General features: G+C 45.7%; 2 protein-coding genes across 3 annotated transcripts in view; one reads left to right on the top strand and one right to left on the bottom strand.

Moving 5' to 3' along the window:
- slc7a10a (solute carrier family 7 member 10a) overlaps positions 1–2,784 on the top strand; it is a 32,956-nt gene extending 30,172 nt beyond the window's left edge. Inside the window, exons 10-11 of one of the 2 annotated variants that reach the window (XM_080458321.1) lie at positions 428–605; positions 683–2,784. In XM_080458321.1, coding sequence (XP_080314447.1) covers positions 428–605; positions 683–783 — 279 coding nt within the window. In that variant the 3' untranslated portion in view covers positions 784–2,784. The remainder of the gene's footprint in view (positions 1–427; positions 606–682) is intronic. The other variant, XM_080458322.1, reaches the window with a different exon arrangement.
- Positions 2,785–8,797: 6,013 nt separating this feature from the next.
- Positions 8,798–19,348, bottom strand: lrp3 (low density lipoprotein receptor-related protein 3; the record flags this gene model as incomplete). The annotated part of the gene is made up of 6 exons (XM_080458089.1): positions 8,798–9,679; positions 10,230–10,362; positions 15,115–15,587; positions 16,441–17,057; positions 18,867–19,072; positions 19,167–19,348. 6 exons carry the CDS (start codon positions 19,346–19,348, stop codon positions 8,798–8,800), a joined length of 2,493 nt encoding a protein of 830 aa, XP_080314215.1.
- Positions 19,349–26,759: the final 7,411 nt, after the last annotated feature.

Here is a 26,759-nt window from a genome sequence, read left to right as displayed (position 1 = left end):
ATTTATCACAGTTCAGTCTTTTCTTTTGTCACAAATATGATGTTGTCATGTCGATACTGCGTCGATGATAAAGTCTGGATCTATTTTCAGCTTTACTTGTGATTGTAACAACCAAGTAAACACATTTTTCTCTTAAATGCTCGACCAACACGTAAAACAAAAAGTCTTGTCAACAGTTCATTGATGCCAAGAAGTTTGAAGTTTGACAACTCAGAAGTCAGACGTGATCACTGCAATCAGTTAGGAGTGGTTTTTACTCGTCTTTTAACTCACTGTCGCCCGGAACCTGAAGATCACTGCACACAGTGGCTCCCAGGATGGATGGATGGATGGTGGGGGTACTGTATATGTTTGGGTATGTCGGGGGTATTCCAGCCCTCTGTGCAGCCACTTCCTGCAGAAACAGGGCTGTTTGTTGTTTGTGCAGGTGAACCTGTTGATCCCAATCAGCTACCTGGTCTTCTGGGCCGTGCTGCTCTGCTTCAGTCTGTACTCTGAGCCGGTGGTCTGCGGTCTGGGGATGGTCATCATGCTGACGGGGGTCCCCGTCTACTTTGTGGGAGTACAGTGGAAGGACAAACCCAAATGGCTGTACCGGGCAGTGGGTGGGTCTTGAGACTACATGCTGGTGTACTTAACGTTTGGGATGTGATAGTGACGGTTGCTGCGCTCTGTGTTGCAGAGAAAGTCACGTACGTGGGCCAGAAGTTGTGCTACGTGGTGTTTCCTCAGGAAGACCCCTCAGAGACTGAACCCCTCACCGTCTCCAAAGCCACTGACTGAGCATGTGAGGGGCTTCCTCCTTCCTCACATCAGCTCTTCTTCCACTGTCTGTGCCACTTTGTCACTATGTTTGCTGAAGAGAAAAAGCTTCACTGAAGCTCTGAAGGGGGGGCCGCCACGAAGCCCCTCATCTTTATCTCATGATTTTTTGTAAGTGTATGGTTATACAGTACTTAAGGCATTAGCGTATCTGTTTTCCAGTCTCCTTGTCCTTCTTCTTCTTCTTCTTCTTCTTCTTCTCCTTCTTCTTCTCCTTCTTCTCCTTCTTCTTCACCACATCCAGGAGCATCTGATTCACTCCCAAGACTTTTGATGTTGTACGACTTTTTACTCTCCTGCTAATGTGCCTTATGATGCTGTAGCATGCTGTTCTGTGCGGGTATTTCTTCTGTGTAATAACCTTTATGAGGTAACTATGCAAGCAGTTTCTGCACTTAGCAATATTCAGTATTCCTGCTGCTGCCCTCGGCTCTGTCGCACTAATTACTCACATGATCTTTACTCCACTAATAGAGGAGTTTTCTCTTCTGCTGTTTCTGGCCATACTTTTTTTTTTTTTTTTATCATTTTACAGCCTCTGCTTTGTTTTCATTATATCGGTGTAAGAGGTTGTCTATATGTAATGTTAGAAGTGGATTATCTCCACAACTTTCGTCTTTCCCAGTAATACCTACAGCCCAGATGATAACTGCAGCTGATGGTAAAGAACAAGCTTGGTCACGTTAACAGACCGTGCTTCGTCTCCCTCTAGGTTTCATGTGTTCAGACTGTTGACTTTAGTTGCTTTACATTATTTCTCCACTATGGGAATGAATACCACTGTGATCTCCATCAAGGTGCTTGATCAGGTGCAGTTTTTAACTCAACTCAACTTTATTTATATAGCACTGGAAAGCAACCTCAGCTGAAACAAAGTGCTGTAGATAAATGGACTATAAAACTACACAATGGCAACAATAAACACAAGCGCAGAGTCTCAAGCTGGGTGGAAAGCCCAGGAAAAAACCATGTGTTTTCATATTAGATTCAGGATTCAGGTTCCTCTCCTGCTTGTTGTGTGACAGACAGATGGAGAGCTATTAAAAGATGTTTACTTGTTAACAGGCCTGCTTCCACTCACCCAAGGCCAATGTGTGAGGAATCACACTTTTTATAGACACTATGAAACTGACAAGGGTGGTTGAGTCTATTTATCTCAACATGTTGACTCACTGAGAACTCCAGCTGATTGTAAACGTTAATATCTGAAACCCGGCTGCAACACGTCCTACATGAAGCTAAAGTTGTATTGTGGCCCAGGCGACGCTGACGCTGACATGCTCATGTGGCACGCGCACCAGGACATACGAAGGTAAACAAACAGCGTCTGCGGGTTGCTTGTAGATTTGAACACGTCATTTCCACTCTAACAAACTAACGAGGATCATGTCTTTCCTGCCATGTTGAGGCACTGGCCAGCTCTACCGAGATCTGTAAATACTGTGTAAAGAAGATGAAGATCACATTCCTCAGACACCTTGTCAAACATTTAATGTACAGTTTGATGCCTGTACCTCTGTTTTCTAAGAGCGTGACGTTGTACAGACTTAACAATGTAATTACCTATTAAATATAACCACTTCTAAGAGGAAGACGTGTAAAAACGTGGTTAGTTGCTTCATGTCTTGTGATAATATGCTATGCTATGCTAACATGGCTACACTGTGTAGACAATTAATATTTTGATTCTGACGGATCTGATGACATTAATTGAAAGCTGTTTTGAATTTTTGCACATGCCTTTCTTTTTAGAAAACTGTGATAAAAGTGGGGTGAAAATCATATGACCTCCAATTGGTCATTAGAATTGATAATCCAATTAAATTTGGTCCAAATAATCCACGGTGACCAACCGGAAGCTGCATGGATGAATGAACAACCTGAAACAAACTTTTGCCGTCATCAACAGGACCAGTTTTACACCAAATTAACATCATTTGAAAATAAATGGCATTACAGTATTACATTGCATTTACGTGAGGCAGTTTTGACCACATTCACAAATAGAGGTTAGAAGTGTAACCGCCGAGTACAGCAAAATGAACAAGCAACAATAATTGACTTTGTTCATCAAGAAATATTAAGCTGAATTAAAGCACATCATTTATATGACTGTGCTGTAGAGCAGTGGTTTGCTCTCTCACCTCACAGCGAGACGGTCCCGGTTCGAATGTCTGGAGTCTGCATGTTGTCTGTGTGTCTGTGTGTCTGTGTGTGTCTGTGTGTCTGTGTGTGTGTGTGTGTGTGTGTGTGTGTGTTCTTCCTGTGATGGACCGGAGGTATTCTGTCCAAACCTGTCCAGGTGTATTTTGTCGTCACTCATAGTGAGTTGCGATGGTCTCCAGCGCCCCGTGACCCTGCTCAGGATGAGGTTTTACAGAAGATGGATGGACAGTGTAGTATGTAAACTGTCCTTTGAGTCCAAAATTCCCATTGTTCTCTCAGGGACAACCACAGTTTAGTCGTTCTTTTGTTTCTTTTTGAAATATTGATTCACATCATAAAAAGGTGTTGGAGACTCCAACATGCAGTCTGTTACATGGAAGTCAGTCTGTGTGTGTGTGTGTGTGTGTGTGTGTGTGTGTGTGTGTGTGTGTGTGTGTGTGTGTGTGTGTGTGTGAGAAATGATGTGTCTCTTCTAAACAAATGGGCTCACAACAGAATTCGACATCCTGTAACTCCACAGCATCATGTTGGCATCAGCTGAATATGTGACGTGCACAGAAAGGTGATGAGAACATGAAATTGAGAAAATAAGCAGAAGCTTGAAGTTTAATAAATGCAGGCACAGGGAAACAAGAAGTTTAACAAGCAGAAGGTTTAACAGTAACCCCACAATGCCATGGCAGCATTCCGATTCCAGCACAAAATATACAAACAAAGGTCTGAAAATAACTGAAACTTCCTTTACTAATGTCAGTTTGTGGGAATGAAGCATAAAAAGAGGAGATGTGGTCAGATCACACTTCCCGCTGTGTGACTGCAGCTGACAGCTCAAACTAAGAGGTGGCGTACGTACACACCGGATCTGAGGAGCCGCCTTCATTTTCAAGTTTTTTCACTGGAACACGTGGAAAACGCCGACCGACTGTTTCATGAGGCTTGAGAAGGGGTGTTAAAGCTAAAATCATGACTGGCTTCATGTTGAGATTGGAGTCATTGTTCGGTTTTGTGAAAATAGACAATGTTCATCACGTACAATCTGCGCCACGACAAAGAAAAACTTTTAACATTTAAATGTAAAGGTTGTTATGACACTAGTTTACCGGTCCGGCCCACTCGAGGTGAAATCAGACTGAATGTGGCCACTGAACTGAAATGAGTTCGACACCCCTGATTTAAAGTGTAGAAAGTCACTGTGTAATCTCCTGGTTGCAGTCTGCAAGACATCAAACCATTCACCCATTCATAGCGCACAACTCAGGGACCAGGGTCACCTGGACAGGTGAGCAGTCCATCACAGGACACACACTGAGACGCACACTCAGAGAGACAGAGAGACAGAGAGAGAGAGAGAGAGACAGAGAGAGAGAGAGACAGAGAGAGAGAGAGAGAGAGAGAGAGAGAGAGACACCCAGTTCCACACACAGTCTCATCTAGTCACCATCCGACTCAGGTTTTCTTTAGAAGGAAACTCCAGATGACCTTCTACTCGCCGAGCGAGCTGCCCATCACTCCTCACACGGATTTATTTACACTGTCATGAAGTCACAAATAACTATTTTTCTTTTTTTCCACAAACTCTTTGCCGTAATATTAATCCCAGAGAAAATCCTGAAGCTGTAACTCCACAGCAGACACGTCAACACCTCACACATGTAAACCACAGCTGGAAGTAGGGCTGCACGAGATATCACCGAATTATCAACATCTGGAAATCAACACTCAATATACATTTCCTCAAAGACTGAATTATGTTTCCGTTGTGCATTCACGTTCTGCATCTCAATATATTGTCCAGATTGTGTTGAATATCAATACTTCAACATTAAGTTAAATCAGGAGACAACAGAAGTCATGTGATCACCAAACTGACTAATTGAATAAAGACAGTTGATCTGGATGTGGAATACGAGTCATTCCCTGTGTCCATGTCGACCCTCGGCGGAGGTCAGAACCGTCTGATTGCTCTTGTTATGTCGTGCAGCCGTACCTGAGAGTCACACAAGCAACTGTTAAGGCATTTAGACCACAGGTCTTCACATCACAACGTTCAAACAGAGGAGCTTCTTCTCCCCAAAGCTCTCCGTGGTTTTAAAAGCTCACCCACTGAACGTCTTCTCTTCATTTTATACACAGTTAAAAGTAACTACTGAGAGGACGGACCCCACGCTGCTCCCAGTCACCTGTGTGGTCGTCTACTGACGCTGAGCAGCATCCAGATGGATCAGGAAGCTGATGTTAAATTACAAGCACAGTTAAGGGACTGTTCAATGAGAAAATGACCAAAGGTTTATAGAACTGGAGGGTACTGAAGACACATTAGATATCATGATGTTTTTAACTGGGAGTTAAGGAAAGTTGCTTAAGTTGCAGACTGCTGAGTCAGCAAACTTCATGGCCAAAAGAGGCATTTATAGCAAATTTCTACAAAATAAATTCACCTGAAGGTCCAACTGATCAAAATAAAGATGCAATAACCAATAATGTCATAACATTGGCCTTCCTGAATGTAATAATGCTCATATTGAAGTAACTTGTCAATAACGTAATAGAGTAAAATATTTCTACAACCTTGATTGAGAAGGTTGTAGTGTTACCGAGCCAATAAGGCTCCGTTTTTTCACGACGACGTTTAAAACAGAAAACCTTCGCAGTGTTTTGTGTGTCCATACACACGACAGCACTGCTCGAAATCACTGGAAGCAAAACTTTTTGTAAACTTCTCCCAAAGTGGAACTTTAGAGGAACGCTCCCGACTGCGCATGTGCCAGAGCCGGCGGTATGTCTGTCTGTACAATCACAATCTGAAAGAAAATAAAAGAGCCAGACGGCTCAGAACTCCTGGAGTGAAATATAAACTTCAGGAAAGGAGGAGAACGCCGGTCTCCTGAAGTGAAAATACCAGAACTGTAGTACGGATGCGATCGTGTGCGCTTCCGCCGTCTGCGCACGAGTTTGAGCGTCGTGTGGACATGCAATGCGGCAGGTATGGAAGGGCCTTGAATGTGAAGCTTATCTGAAATGAAATGCAAAAACCATGCGTTTTTATCTTGAAACGTCTTTTGTGTAAGCGGGTTCCAGATTGTGGTTTCAGACCTCTTTATTAATGCATTTCCGCACGATGAGCAGAATATTTCCTCTTTCAGAAAAACTAGGGAAAAAGCACAAGAGCAGAAGAACTGTGGGAGAAAGAATGAGGGTCTCTAATGGCACGTGACACATAGCAGCTAAACGTGTGCAGGGAGGGAGAAATGGCACATTCAGTTCAGTAAGAAACAGCAGGAGAGACAATGTTCAGCAGGAACCATACAAGAACCCATATTATTCTTCATCATCATCATCATCCTCTGCACACGCTCCACTTTTCCATTTCACTCTCGGCCTCCTGCAGAAAAAAACGCACTGAGAAGCTCAGTTTTAAAAGTCCAAGTGATGAGAAGAATGTCTCCCAGCAGAACACAGGCCACCAGCAGAGGAGAACCAGAGGAGAACCACTGGGGAACACAAACAGCTGCAGTCTGGGCTCAGAGAACAATCCTCCACATAGATAGGAATCCTCAAGACTCCACGATGCCGGGAAAACCAGCTCGCACAAACGTTAATCCAGAGTGAAGGACTTCATACAGACAGTTTGTGGTTAGTCCCATGGAATCCTCACAGCAGGAAGTCTCTCATCCAAACTCCTCAAGTCATAATCCAGGTTTCAGAATGGAAAAATAACGGTTCACTATATGAGTTCATAATCTTTTATCAAGGTCATGTTCGAATTTCAGAAGAACTAAACTAGTGAACAAGTGTTAACAGGAGATCCTGGAAACACTTGTCAAGGACTGCCGGTGAACTTGACAGTCTGCAAACAAGGAAAACCGTTCCACCAGCCAGACACACACTGCTCAGTCCTAATCCCATAACCTGCAACAACTGGGATTAGTTTTCTGTTTCCTTTCTTCTCATCAAACTTTCATGTTTTTCCAAACATCTCATCTTGTTCTAAATTGATTGTTTTGTCGTCTACTTTATATTTCGGTTATTGTCAACAAATATTCATCAAACAAGCAGAACAGTGCCCTCTGTAGGTCATTACACCAGAATAGAAACATACTTTTCCCATCACGATAAAAGGAATAAAGTTTACACTGTTTGTTCAGTTTTAAGCTTCAAACTGACTCATTGAAGTAACTTTGTATGTGGTGTCGGGTCACTTTGTGTAATTGATTCACCTTCCTCTTATTAATTAGACATTAGACATTAATGGAGCTGGCACTATGCAACCAGGCAGTCATTTGTTACCTGATACACACCTGACTTCTTTCTTCAATTGTTGGCCAAAAAAACTATTGACATTCACTCTTTACTTAAGCTCACATATTCCAGCAGCGACAAATACCAATGTTCCAAATGCTTCAGTAATCCAAGGCGAACAGTTAAAAGCATGTAAAAGAAATCCCACACAGGACGGGCTCTAATAACAATGTGACTGATTATCCCTGTTTCACTTCTGTGTTTACCAACACAGGCCGTTTCAGATCAGTTCAGAGGACACAATCCTGACCTGAGTGTGTCAGAACGGTTAAATAATCCAATAATAATCTATGCACAGCCACAACTCCAAATGTTTCATATTTTAGGAAAGCATGATGATTCAAATTCTTTTTACAAAATCTGAAAAAGTGTATATTTACAAAGAGAAACAGTACAATTTCAACATTATGCCAGTTTGAATGATGCAAAATGAAGTTTAAAAAAACTAACCTTGTTGCCACTTTAAAAGGCTGAATGTTAGTTTAATGCCTACAACCCTACTAAAACTGTGCAGCTCTCAGGAAATGAACCAGAAGCAGCAGTGACTGTTATTAAAAATACATTTTTACACTTTTCAGGTGGTCCGGGGAACCAGAACAGACTCTGTGGTTGTGGATCCCGGGCCCTGCTGTGTTTAGCTCCTTCTGCTTTACCATAAACCATACTATCCCAGAGGAGCTGTAGAACAGAAGAGATGCAGAGCCATGTGTGGCTACAGAGCTCTGACTTATCCAGATTAAGGAATGTATCTGGAGCAGGGGTGTCCAACCTCGGTCCTCGGGGGCCCCTGTCCTGCAGGGTTTAGCTCGCTCCCAGTTGCAACACACCTGATTTCAATGAGGGGCTCGTTATTGGGCTTTTTCACAACCTTGGTGATGACATCATCATTAGATTCAGGTATGCTGAAGCAGGGAGAGAACTAAAACATGCAGGACCGGGGCCCTCCAGGACCGGGGTTGGAACACCCCTGATCTAGAGAAAAACCTTACGTGTAGAAGTTCTCTTTGATAAAGTGAGGACAAGATCTTTAATCAAATGAATTTGATGAATCCCATGTGGTCACTGATTAGGCTTTGATGGCTCACAGTACATGTCGGTGCATAATGGCTCTCAGTAAAGACACTAAGGCTTTTCGGCTTTGCCAAAGTTTGGACCGTGGCCAAATTTTCATTTTGATTTATGAGCTCATAACATCAAATCACGGGGAGTTTGAACTTCAGCGGAGGCTTGAACATTAAATACCTGCAGAACTTTCAAACAAACCTGGAACAGAGACGATAAGCACTACCTATGCTGGTTTCATTAGTCTTTTAAAATGACTGCGTGTGCATATTTTAGCATGTTTTCTGTCTTGAATATGTTGAACCCACTAATCTGTGGCCCCTCCATGTGGAGCTCACCTATAAATCTGGTGGAGTCACATTTCAAGGACACTTTGATGAGAGCAGGTATTGCAGACGCTACGTCTCCCGCCCTGGACGGGGAACCGCTGAGCCGCCACCGCCAGCCTCTACTTCCTCTGGTCTGTCTTCACTGCAGCCATGTCACCCTTCTCTGCTGAAGACCAGGGTCCGAGGGGGGACGTCCCCTCTGCTTTAACAGTAGAAGATGAAGACGAGGGTCTGATGGCAGATGTCCCCTCTGCCCTAACAGTAGAAGATGATGATGAAGGTCTGAGGGGGGATGTCCCCTCTGCCCTAACAGTAGAAGATGAAGACGAAGGTCTGAGGGGAGACGTCCCCTCTGCTTTAACAGTAGAAGATGAAGACGAGGGCCCGAGGGGGGATCCCTTTGAGGGGGTGCGTCCTGACGGAGTCTGGGAGCTGACAGAGGGTGAGATCGGGGACAAGGGCCCCAGAGGTGAGTAACGTCTCAAAGTTACACCCTTCAGATTGACTGCAAGCTCTAGAACTAGTTTCCTGGATGCGCGGGGGGGGCATGGAGGTACGGGGGCTTCCAGAGGGGAGGAGGGAAATCTTCTATGGGGGGAGGAGTCACTCTGATGAGGGGTGGGGGGTGCTGAGTTAGACATAGATGAAAGCTCCTCCTCCTCTAGACTGTCGGCTGAATGGAAGGACAGAGGTGAAGCCGGGCTCTCTGGGCTGAAGGGGGGAAGATCCTCCGTGGACCTGCACCCCTCGGGCCCCCCATACCCAGGCCCCTGCTCCCCCACAGTTCTATAGCTGTGCAGACCCAGCATGACCTGTGTGGGCCCTGGGGGATCTAGCAGGGGAGCGTGGCCTCTGGCTCGCTCTCCACTCTGGAACAGGCGGCTCCACAAATGACCAAGACGTCGTCGGGAGGAAGAGGAGGAGGAAGAGGAGGAGCGGCGGGAAGAGTGACGCCGCATTTGTCTGCGCATCGCCAGCCGAAGGTTCTGTAACATGGAGGCCTGGAGGAAGAGGGGAAGGAGGAGGAGGAAAAGGAGCAGGAGGAGGAAGAGGAGGCGCAAGAGTAGGAGGAGAAGAAGGAGAAGGATGAGCAGGAGGAAGATGAGAAGGAAGAGCAGGAAGAGGAAGAGAGAGAGAAAAAGAGGAACAGGGTTACAGTCAGATGTGACGCCGATTGACTGCATGGTTCTCAGACTGCAACATGGTGGCTGGTAATCTAATGGTGGTCTGAAGGTGGTCTAATGGTGCCCTTATGGTGGCCTTATGGAGGTCTTAAGGTGGTCCTAAGGTGGTCTTATGGTGGTCTTATGGTGGCCTTATGGAGGTCTTAAGGTGGCCTTAAGGTGGTCTTATGGTGGCCTTATGGAGGTCTTATGGTGGTCTTATGGTGGTCTTATGGTGGCCTTATGGAGGTCTTATGGTGGTCTTATGGTGGTCTTAAGGTGGCCTTATGGTGGCCTTATGGTGGCCTTAAGGTGGTCTTGAGGTGGTCTTGAGGTAGTCTTATGGTGGTCTTGAGGTGGTCTTGAGGTGGCCTTTAGGTGGCCTTACCTGGGTGGGGTTGTACACTGGGAAATCCTCCACCGGGGGGATGAGACCCTGAGCTATTAATTGGCCGTAAGAGGGAGGAGCCTCTCTCTGAACAAACTCCGCCTCCATACGAGTCATCTGAGTCTCAAAGGCTCTGTGAGGAGGAAGAGAAGAAGAGTTACACAGTATATTCAGAGGTAAAATGTACTTTTTGATGGATTCTATGTACAGTATGTATTGAATGTTTTGACCTTCTGCCTCTGAAACTGTGACGATATATAACAGAACATCACCCCCCACCAGAGCTTCGGCCCCCACAGGGCAGAAATACACGTCCTGCGTTTTGCTCTTTATCTATTGTGCTGCATCAGTAAAGTCAATGAAGGAGCAGACGTGCAGTCGGAGTGGTCCATCATGTCGAGGTGGAAACGATGCTGCAATGCATGCTGGGAGGACTAACCATCAACATGTTTACATCATACAATGTCTCATGATGATGTTAGCAGCACGTTACAGTAAATCTCAGTTTGTGTAAGATTACTTGTTGAGGATTTCACTGCCGTAGGCAAATAGACAAAGAGTCTGGGGGTAAATTACAAGCATTCAATGCTGCATGTTGGCAGAGTCGGGCCTGTTGTGGGGGAGGCTTTCAGGAAGAGAGACTTAAAGAAAGTGAAGTTTAACGGCTGTTTTGGGGGAGCCACATGGGAGCAACGACGCCAGCAAAGCAAGGGAGCTTGAACGCCAATCAGTTAATTAAGAAATGAAGGCACATACACTCCAGTTTAGACCATAAAATGGAGGTCAGTTGCCACGGCAAAGTTCATTTTCTCGGAAATGGAAATCCATAGCAGAGCAAACTTCTTCAAAGGTGCAGCAACAAGAAGCAAGCCGGCTCCGAGAGGCGGCGCCCCACCCGAAAGCACATCGCCACCGGCGCCATTGGGCGCTAAAGCTAAAGCTAGCGGACCACAGACAGGAGAGAATGACGACAATATGCTTGTGGAAATACACTGAATGAGTGCCACTCTCCAATTGGTGGCAACGGATGTGGCTTCAAATAAAGAAACAACCAACGAACTAAGGGCCTGTCTACACGATAACATTGTTTCCTGTAAACGCATCGTTGATGGTCGATCATCCACATGACGCAGCATTTTAGGATCCCGAAAACGTTTTGGTTTTTTTTAAACACAGGTTCCAGAGTGGGGGAAATATAAAACGCCAGCTTGGGTTTGAGGTGTGGATGGGCAAAGACGCACATATGCAGAAAAGGATTATGTAATCCACTGTCCCCCACCCCCCTGACGCTCTCCATGATGAACAAAAATTGGCAGACTACAAGCTCCAGGTTGAGCTGCAGAAGCTATTGAGTCACGAGGTTTAATGAGGCAATGTGTTGGATTTCTTGAGTACGAGGAGGAGCATCAATATTCTCCTCCGTTTCTGTCTTCTCTGTGTCTTCTTCTGTGTTTTGGTGTACAGTAGAACCTGTGAGGAGCGGACCCGGTAAGAGCGGACACCCTGTACTGGGGGGACACTGTCCACGGACACATATTTCACTGTTGACACACCGTAATGAGCGACAACCTGCCAAATGCGGACAACGGACAAATTTCAAGCTGAGCGACACTGAAACGGCCAAAATACTGGGGCTGGACCTGATTATTGGAATATTCAGACGTTGTGGTGGTGTCAGATTAGTTTTGTCGTTGTGGAAGGTGCAGCGCTGTGAAGCTCCTCTCCATCAGCCCCTCCATGCTCTCCTCATTGCATGTCTGCAGACTGCGCGGGCCGCGGGTGCTACATGTCTGCCTCCATACTACACTCCTGGTTCACTTCCGTGCGCGTTCTATAACGTAATGTAACGATCCCGAAAATATCTCCACTTCTGCTGCCCGGCGTTCTCCACCTTTCCTAAAGTAGTTTATGTTTCGCTTCAGGAGTTCTGAGCCTCTGGATCTTTATCTGCTTTTAAATTGTGATTATTCAGACGGAGAGACGGAGGATCTCCTCACACAAGCGCCCAGTCGGCTCTGGTGCATACAGTCGACAGCAGAGTGTCGGACCCTAGCGCACAGGGTGGATGACGATTGTGACGTCACGCGTCCTCTGGGCACAAGAAGGTTTGACTTTCTCTTTACAGCAGAGAACATAAGGCCCATCGGCCAAAACAGACCAAGAGGATCCAATCTGGTCCCACCAAGCAAGGAGCTTATAAAGGATTTACACAAGTTTTATTTGACATTTCATTGTATTTTGCACCAGAATGTTTCATTAAAATTGACTTTGTTGAGATTGTAATAATTTTCAATACTAACTGTTTGATCTTACAAAAATATAGACTCAGATTTCATCATGTACATTGGGACCACAACAAAGAAAAACTTTGAAGTGTAAATTTAAAGGGTTTTATAGTAATATTTTTCCAGTCTGGTCCACTCAGGATGAAACTGGACTGTATGTGGTCACTCAAGTAAAGTAAATCTTATTTAATTATTATTTTGTATACATCTCATGTATATGTATATACTGTATGTATTTATATTGTACACGTCTTGTATGGGTTCAGTTATGTGCTTTTAAATAACCGCAACATATTTGGTGTTTGGTTCGTTCAATATCAACTGGTCTTACAGTTTGTCCTTGTGACCTGAACCCTCCAAAGAGAGGACACCTGTCTTCAGGGGACACTTGCCCTTGGATTTTAGGGCATCCCTACGTCACAGGTTTTATTGTATTTGCTGAGTCACAGCGCCCCCTATAGGCTAAATCATGTTGCGCCGTGTTCATGATGATGTGTGGACAGAATTTTTTTTAGAATGCCGGGGAGGATAAAGATCTTTTCATCCTGTGTGGACACTGGAAGAGGTGGAACAACGGACATCAGAAATGGAAGACGTGAATAAGGCATTGGGGAAGAGTGTGGAGAGGAGTGGCAAACAACAGGCCGCACTGTGGGTCTGGAAAACCAGAGCCAGAGGAATATTGTGAGAATGACTGAAAGAAGGTAAAGAGGATGGCGGAATGGCTCAGTGCATAAAGCAGATCCTCTCGAAGGGACTTAGGCTCACCGGCAGTGAATTTCTAATCGAACACGCAAACCGTTCTCTCGTCCCCCTCGTCTGGAGTGAATGAAACAACAAGGATTATAGTGATAGATAGTTCTTTGGACGGTCTAACACCAGAGCTGGCGGAGGAAGGGCCTTCCTCCTGGCTGAAAAGCATCTGCAAGAGCTAACTACAGAATGTCCCGCCACACTCATCTTCACCTGCAGTGCACCTTTCATACCCAGGCAGCATATTTGAGTTGAGGATATTGAGGATATTGAGGATATTGATATTGAGGCGTGAGAGTGTTGTGAATGTAGAGTTCAGTGTTTGTTTTCATATGGCGGTGGAAGTTCTCCATACATTACAGTCAATGTAGTGTATTACAGAGTCGTGACTGACAGGTACAGCATGTCAATATCGCATCATGGAACATAAATGCATGTGGGAACCAAATTAAGAGGCGTAAGATTCTGACATACTTAAAATCGAAAAGCCTCAATATAGCATTTATACAGGAATCACATATCATGGGAGAAGTGGAAGCTACAAAATATACAAGGAGCTGGGACGGCACAGGACATGATTCTTTAAGGCTCCTTCTCCTGGAAGACAGATTGGGCAATGATCCTCATTCAGAAGAGTGAATGTTTTGTTATGTTAGAACGACACAAAGATTCAGAAAGTTGATTTAACAGGACAAGAACAGTGTTGTGTGTTGCAGTACAAATGCTCTCAACATCATGGAATCTGATTTGTTCCATGAGATAAACAAAGGTGGAGATGTTAACCAGGTAGAGGATGTCGAGATCAACAGGAGCAAATCACAGGTGAAATCCACTTTTCAGGGAAAGAGCTGCAGCTGGGGTAAAGGATGAACATTCATGTTTAGTTTGACATATGGAGATTCACATGAAAGAGAATACGCCTTTTACTGCCATTGTCAAAAGCCCCACTCTGGGATTGCTCTTCTTCTGACATCCAATACTTTGATAGACTCAGTGATCATGGTGCAGTGGAACGACACTGATCTGAATACAGACACTCTGAGAAGAGGTTAAATACAATGCTGCTACAAGGCAGATTGTTATGTGACACACTGTCTAAAGACCTGAAACATATTTTTGAGATGAACATTGGCTTTACAGAAAAAAATATTCACAGTATAGGAATCGTAAGGCATATATTAGAGGAAACGTCTTTGCCCACTCGACACAAATGAAAAATAGAGAATGCAATGAAACTACAGCAATTGGAACAGGACAATCTACATTTAGAAAAAGATTTAGGAATAAACTCTACAGGCCATTTATATCAAATTATTTGTAGATGTAAATCTCAGCTGCATGACATATAGAATGAAAAGGCTGAAAATGCCTCATTTAGACTTAAAACTAATTATTATGAAAGAGGTGAAAAGAAACTGGCAAATCATTAGCGAGGCGGCTCAGACGACAGGGAAATTCCAATAATATCTCTTCTATTTCCAATGAAATACATGATGTTTTTCAAAAGTTCTATAAAGCTCTTTGTACCTCAAACTGCTCAGCTGGAGTGGAGGAAGTGAAGGCTTTCTTTACAGGCCTCCCTCTTCCCACCATCTCCTGTGAGTAAAAGATTAAGCTGAACGCTCCTCTAACGGAGGATGAAATTAGGTTACAATCTTGTCTGTGAAAGCTGGGAAGTCACTGGGGTTTAGATGGATTCTCTGAAATACTACAAGGAATATATTGATATTATAGCCCTTATCTGAATCTGAAAAGCCCAAAAAAAAAAGATGAAGCACCTTTCAGCAGTGAAAGCTACTTGAAGTAGAATTTCAGGATGAATCCAAAGTGAAATGAGCCTTCCTGACCTGTACTCTCTGCTCCGGAGGGAGTGCAGCTTCAGCGCACAGCCGAGGGCGATGACCAGCAGGAGGCTGCACACCAGGCTGCCGATCAGAGCGGCGGTGATCACCTTCCGGGGCACCGCCGCCAGGCAGTCCCGCTCGTCGCTCCCGTCCAGGCAGTCCTCCTGGCCGTCACACCGCCACGTCTCGAAGATGCACAGGTTGGTCCCACAGTGGAAGTTCCCGGGCTGGCAGTCGTAGCAGTTCTTCTCATCCGACCCGTCCGGGCACCTCTTCTGGTTGTTGCAGCGCTCTGAGGGCGGGTAGCACACCCCGGTGCCCCCCTCGCAGGGGAACTCTCCGTTCTGGCACACCGGGCAGGCCTCCTCGTCTCGTCCGGACGGGCAGTGCCAGTAACCGTCACAGCGCTGGCGCTCGGAGTAGCAGCCCTGGTCGCTGCCACAGGGACGCTCGCCAGGAAAGCAGTAACCTTTGACCTAGAGAGGAGAAGGACCAAGAAACACTGTGAGGGACCAGAAAAAACTATTCTTCCTCCAAAGCATTCACTGCTCCATGGAGCCCAACTCTTAGAAAAGGTCTCAAGCGCTCAAGACCAAACAGAGACTTCACATATCAACAGGTCCAAACTTTGCAGCTTTTTATTCCCACTTCTACTAAATAACTGAGCCTGGAGCCACAGAACCTGCTCACATTCCTCAATAATGACAAGCGTTCATGGTGACGTCACGTTTTCATCCTTGGTTGTCAGTGTGAAGCATAATTCACCAGGCGTCGTGTCACTGGCTAGTTTTACCCTGCTGATGATGTGTTCCTGCAAAAGTAGTTGACTGGTGACCTGCCCAGGTGAACCCTGCCCCCACCTGCCCAGGTGAACCCTGCCCTCACCTGCTGCCCTCACCTGCCCAGGTGAACCCTGCCCTCGCCCACAGTCAGCTTGGATTGGTTTGAGTGCCCCGCGACACTACACAGGACTAAACAGTACAGAAGATGGATGAATGGATCTTTTGGTTCTTTTAATTGTTTTAGTTCTTTCAATTCTTTTGGTTCTTTTATTTCATTTATTTTTTTGTTCTACTTCTTTCCCCATTTTGTGCCGTTTGAGCTGTTTGGGAAGTTTCAGTCATTTTAACTGCTGTTTTGGTTCCGTCATCAGCTTTAGCCACCATCCTTATATTGAGGAGTGACATTTGTCAGCTCAGGAAGTGAGATCAGAGACGAGAACAGCATCAAAAGTCTGAGCTGCAGGGTCGCTATGGAGGAGCTGCAGGTTTCTTTCTACCTCTGGACTGGAGGACAGGAGGAGAACGAACCAGATGGTGGTTGCAGTACCTGATATGTGGCGTTGAAGCCATGTCCCGGGCTGTGAGGCTTGGCCACATACAGGACGCTCATCTGTCCTCGGCTGGACTCCAGTAAGGCCGGCCGCCTGTTGTTGTGATGGGACAGGACCTGCAGCAGGAGCTCGGCGCGCTGCAGCAGGCCGTCGTACACGTGCAGAGAGTCTCCGGGTCCCAGCTGCAGGTCCAGCTGCAACACGATGGGCTTGGGATCCTGCGTGTCCAGCAGCCAGGAGCACCTCAGCTCCGTCAGGACGCTCCGGTTCACCCGGAAGAAGTCCGGGGAGGCAAACGACCCGTAGAAGTTCTGCAGGCGTTTCCCACACGTGGTGTCGGGGCAGCCCAGCTCGTCCGACCCGTCGCGGCAGTCCCGGGTGCCGTCGCATCGCAGAGCGGCGGGCAGGCAGCGGGTGGACTGAGCCTCGGTGCACGGCAGGGAGCCCGAGGAGCACGGGCCCGCCTGGGCCTCGGTGGGAAGGGGGGAGCAGCCGCGCTCGTCCGTGGCGTCGCCACATTCGTCCTGACCGTTACACTTCCAGAAGCGAGGGAGACACTTCCCGTTCCCGCAGAGGAATTCGTCCGACTGGCAGCTGCTCTGACCCAGGTGGCCTGCAACACAACACGGTCTTCTCAACATCAACACTCACACGACACCGCACCAGGCTGAGAGAGGACAACACAGGACACACGCACAGGGTGAACATGCAAACTCTAATGCACCACTGACCCTCAACAATTTAGAAATACTCAACCTGCTGGTTTATGGAAGGACAATTCAATTTTACTACAATTCCGACTCATTAAAGTTCACCTCTTTCACATATGATATAAAATCAGTTTTGAAGTGTAAATGCGAGCAAAATCGCACTTTACACTTCGCAAGAAATAATAGGTGAATCCATCTAGATGACACATTACGCAGCATGAAGGCTCATTTAATGCTAATTCATTCTTATTCAACTGTTTACTACGGCCGTGGTCACCAGGACCGGGACCGCAGCGTTTCCGCCGACCTGTTTCCATGGAGACAAACTTTGAGCGTTTTCAAAAGTTGTGTTTTCAGTGGTTGTGCGTGTGCAAACGATCTTTATAGCTGTGTAAACGGACACCCTAAACACTTTTGTCTTTTCCCTTGGAAACGTCCTGCAGATTTCACGCTGTTCCCATTAAAACTCCCTCCGTCTCTCTGAAACACTCAGTGATCCCAGGAAGCGTCGCTGATGATGTGTCCAGCACATCTACACAACAAGTGTCTCTCTCCATTCACGTTCGCAATTTCACATTGGAGTGTTTTTGCATCTATGGTCTAAATTTTAAATCCTGCAACTAAGAAAAGAGGCAGAGCTGGAAGTCTGCACACGTAGTCACTTTATCGATAGTTTCTTTGTTTTTTAAGAACATTAGGCAGAAAAATGGATCTAAAGAAATTTGAATAAAAACAAAAGTTGACTTAAACACCTCGGTTTCAGTTCATAGTTGAGATTAAACTCTTTAGTGTGTTTCTACATCTGTAAGCCATTAATAATAAGTGGATGTTTTTATCTTTCTCGCTCTATTTTCCTCTGTGATGAGGTTTGCTTCACACCAGGGGCCTCTACTACCACTCTGGATTTTCTCGTATCGAGGTAACTTGAGGTCTCGCCCTAGGTTTTCCGTACTGGGACGCTGGTTCACTTCTTACTGGGATAAATCACCATGGCAACTTACTCTGAATGTCTAACCTGCTACTGAGCAGGTTATGTTCTGAATAAGATCCCGGCAGAATAAAAGTTCTGCCTCCTGACCAATCAGATCTCTTTAGAAACTGGCCTGCCCATTGTTACATGATCCTGATTGGTGCACTGTTTTAATTCAATTCAATTCAACTTTATTTATACGGCAACATGAATTTATCGGAACACATCTACTCCTGTCGTCATGGTGATGAATTAATATTCCAACAGGAAACACACTCACACAGAGGAAACTCAGCCTCAAAACAACTGGATGCAGAATGTAAACTAAGAGAAGAGCAGTGAGGAAGCTCTGCCTGAAACGTTTCTGCTGTAATAAAGTGAAACTGAGTGATCACAGTGTCCGTTTATATTGTCCAATAAGTTAATATGGTCTAATCTCACAAAATCACACATTAACAAGTCTGGAATTTTCTGGCTTTGGATGCGGGAACAGCGTTGCTTTTAGCTGCTGGATGTGTTTAATTTCTGCATATTTTCAGAGAATAACTGCTCCTTCAATCCATAGATTGCTCTGCAGGGTTTCTCAATGTGTGTGATTGGTCAGATGCTGCAAACTCCGCCCCTTTCACGTGAACAGAACAGAGATATCCTGGGCATGTTTATCACGGGTCGTAGTATAGGCCCCAGGAACTGACACACATGGATAAACATCCCAGTGTCTCCGTACGGATCCCTGTGGTACCTCGGATGTAGGAGAGGCGGAAGCCTTGAGCCTGCCCCGAGCTGTTGGCCTGCGAGTGGAAGTAGATCCAGACGCGCCCCCTGGTGGAGATGAAGGGCGGGGGCAGCACGGAGCCGCACAGCCGGGACTCTCCGCTCCACGAGGGCATCAGCAGGAGCCAATCGGCCCCACACCTCCCCGACTCCCCCACGTCAAAGTCCCGGAAGCTGCAGCAAGAAGGGATCGAATCAGTGTGTCTGTGTGTGTGTGTGTGTGTGTGTGTGTGTGTGTGTGTGTGTGTGTGTGTGTGTGTGTGTGTACCTGATGGTGATGACCTCCCCCTGCCCTCCCTGAATGTGCCAGCTGCAGTTGTAGCCGGCGGGGTAGTTGAGGGGCCAGAAGGGGCTGTAGATGACGCCCCTCCGCTCGGTGTGGACCTCCACCTGCTCACTGCAGCCTGCTGGAGGAGAACACTGGACGTCACTCAGGTCTGACCACCTCATTAGGTCTGGGCTCAGCGGTTTAAAGCTCAGCAGCTCACCTTCACCACGTCGACACTGAGCTGCCGACAGACCACATGATCTGTGTTCGAATAAATCTGGATGAAGTGAAACAGAGTCGAGGTGATAAATGAGCCGCCTGCCTTCAGAGCGCCTGAGGTCCAGTCCACACCGGCCAAAACAATCGTTGTTCTCCCCGGCATTCTCAAGGAAAATTCTGCCCACATGTCACTATGAGCACGGCTCAACTCGAGCCCTAATGGCATGTCGTACATATTCCAGGCCTTTAGGGGCGCTGTGACTCACCAAATACACCAGAAAATGGCGAAGAAGACACAGAGAACATAGAAATATAGACGCTCATAGACTTCTATATAACTATAAGAGTTATATAGGTTTAAGCTCCTACTCCTCTGCTAGCGTCAGTAGCTTCTGCTAGCGTCAGTAGCTTCTGCAGCGCCACCTGGAGCACGTAGTCTGCCATTGTTGTGGTTATTAGGTGACATCGTGGACCACGACGAAGGGGAGAGTGGGCGATGACATCATTTTTTTTCCACAAATGTGCATCTTTACTGTCCACACCTTAAAGCCGAACCGGGGTTTTAGAACCGGTGTTAAAGAAAAAGCATCCTGGTAAAACAGTCATCAAGCTGGGAACTGTGATGGTTCTCGTCTCCCACATTATCGTCTCCGGTCCCGCTTACATGAAAACTTTTCAGGTGAAAGGTTTCTGCATTATTGTTTCAGAAAAGTTTCACGTTTATACAGAAACGTTTTGAAAGCGATTTCTGTTTACTAGGAAAGGTAAGAAATTATGAAAACCATGCAGTTACCATGCCAGGCCACAAGTTGGCGCTGTTGGTTGTTTTAGTAATGAAACCACACACACACATGCAGCAGAGAACAATCTGCTCTAAACATTCACAACGGGAGAAAACAGACATTCTAGTGGACAGACGACCAAGTTGGATTGTTATTGTTACTGTCAAAATAAAAGTACAAAGTCCCAGGAGAATCTGGACTGGGAGTCAAGACACTCTGGAGGAAACATTGTCCTGATTGTCTCTACTGAGCATGTGCACAGCTACTAGTTACTACGGCCGCAGTGACCAGGAGCAGGAGCAGCATGACAAAAAAGTTGTATTTCCACAGAGACGGAGCATTTTCAATAAGTAGAGTTTTCAGTGCCTCCAAGCTTCATTGTCCCGTGAATCCCAAAACACAACAAAGGGTTTTCTGTTTTCACTTGAGGACATTGTGGTGAAAAGTCCTCCACAGAGGAGGATTAGTGGAGCTGTTCTGACGAGTTTCACAGTGATTAAACTGATGTAGAGAAAGAAATGCTAAAATAGTTTAAAATGGCTAAATGGGGATTTAAAAATTCATAACCATGGTTTATCGTGTGTGTGTGTGTGTGTGTGTGTGTGTGTGTGTGTGTGTGTGTGTGTGTGTGTGTGTGTGTGTGTGTGTGTGTTCTAAGCTATGCATGTTATTGATATCCATCACAGTTCACAATGATTCTTTCACCCACGGACGACTTCCCTCAGCTGACCACACTGATTCAGTACACACACACACACACACACACACACACACACACACACACACACACACACACACACACACACACACACACACACGCACACACGCACACACGCACACACTGCTGAAATGCTTCCAGAAAACGCTGACAGGAATAGACACTGAACATCAGCTTTCTGCTTCCTCCAGTACTGAACAGCTGATGTGTGTGTGTGCGCGCGTGTGTGTGTGTGTGTGTGTGTGTGTGTGTGTGTGTGTGTGTGTGTGTGTGTGTGTGTGTGTGTGTGTGTGTGTGTGTGTGTGTGTGTGTGTGTGTGTGTGTGTGTGTGTGTGTGCCTTCAGCCCCCTGCTGTGACCAGTACAAGATGGATGGATGAATGATAACAGAGGGAAAAAGGATGGATGATAACAGAGGGGAGGAGGGATGGGTGATAACAGAGGGGAGGAGGGATGGGTGATAACAGGGGGAGGAGGAGGTGCTGCAGAGGAGCAGTGATGTAATGCTGATAGCAGCATCACATTGGTGAAAGCGCATCCATGTTTCCACACTGAGCCCGATCACTTTCCACCACAGATCGATGGTGACCACTGAGTCTCCATCACAACAATGAGAGCAGCTGTGTGCATGTTAGCAGGAGGCTGTGGAGGGAGGAGGAGGGAGGAGCAGAGCCAGGACTCCTCCTGGAGAGGAGCTGCTTCAGCCTGCGGGGTGACACTGAGGAGGAGGAGGAGGAGGAGGAGGAGATGTTCTCACCTGCACGGAGCGCAGAGGAGCAGGAGCACAGCAGCAGTCCGAGCAGGAGCAGAGGAGGAGGAGGAGGTGCCATGCTCCTCTGCTATTATCTGGCACTCGATCTCCTCCGGAGGATCAGCATGTGTGAGATCCGGCGAGGCTCCGGCATGTGTTTCCAGCTCACACACACACCTCACACACACCGGCAGCTCCTCGCTCACAAGCTGGAGAAAAAGGCATTGTGTCCTTTACAGAGACTCCAGAGTGAAGCTGCACACACACACCTACAGCTACATAGACACAAACACAGCTGCTTCCGGTTCCAGCATTCACAGTAAGAGCCGTTCCGAAAGTCGTCAATAAGGCTAAAGTCTCACCTTGTAGACTGAAGGTCGCGGGTTCGAGTCCAGTGCGACACGATATCACACACTTTGAAATATCAGTTTAACTGCAGAGCAAATGTTGTCAGGGAAATACCCCAAAAATACCCTGTCTCCTTACATTAAATATAAAGCAGTTACATGTTATGTGTATAGTATAATGCATAATAAACGATGTTGTTTTAATAAAATTCAGCAGAAATGTTGAATACGCTTTAAGTGGTTCAAAAAATGGTCACAGGGTCTTTGTGTGTGGAGTCTGCATGTTCTCCCTGTGTGTGTGAGTTTCCTCTGGGTTGTGGCACTTGAGTCTAAAATCAAGGCACATGTCCTTCCTTGGTTTTCTGTATGTTGAGTTGAAGCAAAGCATCGTCACACCCGGCTACAAATACTAACAGCAGGAATGTGGGAAGGCTCATGGTCATGAAGCAGAATGACAATCAGGGGCGTAGCCTTCCAAAAAGAGAAGAACACGGGGGAAGAGAAGAGAGGGGGAGCTGGAAAGAAGGGAAATATGCCCATCAACCTCAATATGAGGTTGTGTGTAATGTTCTGCAGAATGAACCATAGAGGGCGCTACCTGAAGTCACTCACTGGGTCACAACAAAGGTCAAGGTTGTCAACTCAGCAGTGTTTGTTGCACCCGCCCCTTTACTACATCTCTGACAGCCTTTTGTGTGTGGCACCCTCTTGATGCATGAATTATGAAAGCCTTGATCCAGGTTTTTTTTTCCTGAAGTGTTTTGAACCTTCTCAGGACATGTAAAAACAAAGGTACATGAATGTCCACTTCAGCATTCAACTTTTCTTTTTATTGTGAATTTAAAAAAACGTGTCTGTTTTTATGCTTTGAAAAACATTTCAACAATTCTTTTCGACATTTCAATACTGTATTTGTGGCTAGACATACAATGTTTGCTGATGACCCAAAACTTGCCCAGAAGCTCTGTCTTAATCTACCTTTCAAAGGACTTCATGGACAGTTAGGTCAGGGCACAAAATCATAAAAAACTTTGGCTTGGTCGGGTTTAGCCACACGTCTCACTCATGGCCGTTTCAGCTCCTTGGTTAAAAATCACTCAGCATGTTAGAGGTTTTATTTTGAAGAGGCAGCAATCTGACTTCCTGTCTAACAGTGGATCAGTCTTACAAAGGAAAAAGTGCATCCCATTTGATTATAACCATCCTCATCTCTGTAAATTAAATATAAAAACGAACATATGATGTTAAAGAGCAGATAACGGAGGTAAATGGAAGTGCCACTGTATCGTACTATTGCGGGTTTTATTGGCGCTCACTGCTGCCACCATGTGGACGAATCGACACATTGAATCGGTTTGACCGTTCAATACGTTCTGCAGATTCAGATTATTAAAGATTTAAGCAGCACAGGAACGATGAGAAAATCGGAAAAGTTCAGTTATGAGCAACTTCAGAGCTTCAGTTAAACGGGGAATTTACAAAAGAAAGAAACGCACCGGGAAGAAAAGGCACCGCTGGGATTCGAACCCAGGATCTCCTGTTTACTAGACAGGCGCTTTAACCAACTAAGCCACGGCGCCGCTGACTCAAAAGAGCGAAAAACGGTTTTCTAAAGATATGTATCCTCAGCTTCAACTCGATTTTGAGTGATCACATCATATGTTTTGAGCCCTGATGCATTTCCGCTAAATGGTCCATTGAGCAGTTATGAGTCATACAAGCTTGTGCTCAACGGATCCTGTTCCCAAGCTGCTACAAGCATAGACCTTGCTTTAAATGTGCCGATATGCAGTACCGGCACTTTAAAATGTTACCCCTCAGCGAAGCAGGACTTTTTTCGAGCGTAAGGCGCGTACCACACACGCTTTGAACCCAGTGGCTTAAACAATCAGGCTCATTTATGGATTTTTACTGGTAAATGAGCATCATGCCGACAATACCTGGGTGATGCGTTCAGGTGCATCACGTAACTCTGCCCTCCATGGCTGAGCTCCGGGGCTGACCAATCGTCCTCAGAGGAAAATCTCCTCTCCTCATTTTGCTATGAGAGATGTGTCCAGCCGGCCAGGGCGCACCGCACATGAGAGGAAATGAGACTCACTGTCTCAGGTGCGTCTCGTGGGGTGTTCGCCCAGGGTGTAATACAAGTCAGGTCCACAACTGGGTATATATGACTCCACACACACCTCAGTTATTCTACCAGCAGCTACTGAACAGTTCACACACTCCAGATCGCTCAGCATTCAGAGAAATTCCATGGAGTTGATCAGAGAGGAGGATGCTGCAGGGAGCGAATGCTGGCACACTGTATAATGCATCACCACGCTTCACAACTAATCCACACACTCAGTTACAAACTTCACCAATACAGGTGATTCTTGATATTCTTGTAAGATTTATTGGAGCCATAAAGATGTTCCAGGAATGTCAGGCCCATTTAAGAACTATATTCAGAAGCATTAGGTCACATTAAGAATCTCAGGAGTGTTTCAGGAATGACGGGAAAATGATATTGGTAACTGTCAGATAATACTGCGACAAGAAGAGTGGAGGATTTAGTGGAGGAGTGTTCTTCACCTCTGATCACTGACTTAAAGAAACAGAATCCAGAAACAGACTTTCTGATGAACATCTTGACCTCAGGATTGAGACGACAGGATACATCAGAGGGATTTCCTCATCCCGTCACTTTTCTCACTGATTGGTGAGTGAATTCATTCGTTTTTGTTTATTTTGCATCTAACTGGTGTATTATAACAATAGTAATAACAAGTTCATTTATATAGCAGTTTTTATTCTTCAAATACAACACAGCACAATTAAAAACAGTAAATGGACGAAATGAGAACAGAAACAAAAGCAGCACTGAAACAACAATTATGGAATTTAAAACGTAACAAACTGTAAATTTCTCCCTGTATTTCTGTCTCTGTCTCTCTCAGTGTGAAAATAATTAGATAGTTTGTTTTACACTTCCTTTTTTGGTTTTACACTTTTTTTCAAGAGTGCTTTATTATGTGACCCTCAACACAAGTTTTTAAAATCCCAGACTTAAATTATTACTACAACCACCTTGACTATTATTACTCATAATTATAATGATAATAACATCTATAATAATAGTAATAATGGTAACATCAGCTAAAACATCTGCAATTCACACAACTTTTACTGACATCGTGCAAAAAATCCTGCGGCTGTTCCGGCTCTTGGTTTTGGCATGCTGGTCTACTTTTGGCCCTCGGGGGGAAATAATTGAGGGCCCCTGGTATAGAACCTCACAAGTGCATGTTAGCAGTAAAAGAGCAGAAGTTTTCTGAAACAAAAGTTTGAACGTTGACATGATTCTATATTTCTGTATTTCACAGTTCAAAAGCAAACGAACACCAGTATTAGAAAGATCAAAATAAAATTCTTACTCACACAGGTAAATACATTGTCCAGATATAATCCTTGTGTTGTTTATGTTTACCTTATCAGGAATATGAGTGAATTTTACAAATGGTATCCGTTGGTAACGGTTCTGAGTCAGTGGAAACGCACAACAACCGGTTCCGACCTGACCCGTACCGGCACCAAGGGGCACAGTGGAAACGAGGCTATAGTCTCAGTCTGCTGCTGCAGTGTAAACACACTGCTTTTTTTTAACGGATTAGGAGTTGCACCCTGAAACGTTGTCGTGTAAAAGGGGCCTGAATGGTGCTTGCTTCAAAAAAAACTGTTTTCACGCTTCTAAAACGCCGCCTCGTCTGGATTATCGGTTAAAAACAGCTTGTTTAGGTTAGCCGGCTTGCTCGTGTGGACGGCCCATCAGAAGCACGGAAACAGGTTTTTTTGAACACAATTCTAAAACCCCGGCTCGCGCCGTTCACACTCCCAGGTGTGGACAGCAAAGGCGATCAGCTGAGGAAAAAAGATGACGTAATCACCCCCGTCTCCCCCCACCGTGGTCCGCAATGTCATCTTAACCACAACAATCAGGGACTACAAGCTCTGGTCTGCAGAAGCTACCGACGCCTAGCAGCAGGAGGAGCCGGGCCATAGACCTATAGAACGAGAGTTATATAGAGGTTTATGAAGAGGAGTCTACTTCTAAGGGTACGTCCGAATTGTCCCTCCTATCTCCGTTTCTATCAACTTCTCCTTCAGCCCGGAAGTGTTTTGTGTGGCGGCCATGATGAGGACTGTCTGAATTCTCAATAAGCAAAGGAAAGGAGGCTTGTTGCTTCCTTTAGATCCTCCTTTAGCTTAGGAACCACTGATGCATCCTTTATCAAAGGAGGTGAGCTCACGCTGCCCCACAATTCCTTGCGGCGACAACATTTAAAGGGACCCGCTCATCGGAGCGTTCAGGGAAACTCACAATGTCGGAAAAAGGGAGCAGATCATGTAAGTTACTAAAGCAATAATCTGCCTTGAACAACTTTAAATCATATAAAACCCAAATGCGCTTTTTGTCGTCCATTTTCTGAAACTTGTAGTTCTTTCCCCACCATGTCGTCACTAACTTGCACCGCCATTACTAAATGAAAGTGCTGTCCGACTGCCACACCACCGTGATCGCCTTTCACTAACTCCTTTAGGAAGCCTCCCAACACCTTTCCTTAACCCCGTGACGTCATCCAGGGGGTTAAGGTAAAGTCCATAGATAAAGAGGTAGGAGGGACTTTTCGTACTTACCCTAAATGTCTATGTGCTCTGTCTTCTGCGTCTTTGGTGTGTTTGGTGAGTCACAGCGCCCCTAAAGGCCTGGCATATGTACTACCTGCCCTGAAGC

Source organism: Lipophrys pholis (assembly GCF_963383615.2).
Source record: "Lipophrys pholis genome assembly, chromosome: 2".
NCBI classification, from domain to species: Eukaryota; Metazoa; Chordata; class Actinopteri; order Blenniiformes; family Blenniidae; genus Lipophrys; species Lipophrys pholis.
This window is presented reverse-complemented; position numbering and strand designations above follow the sequence as displayed.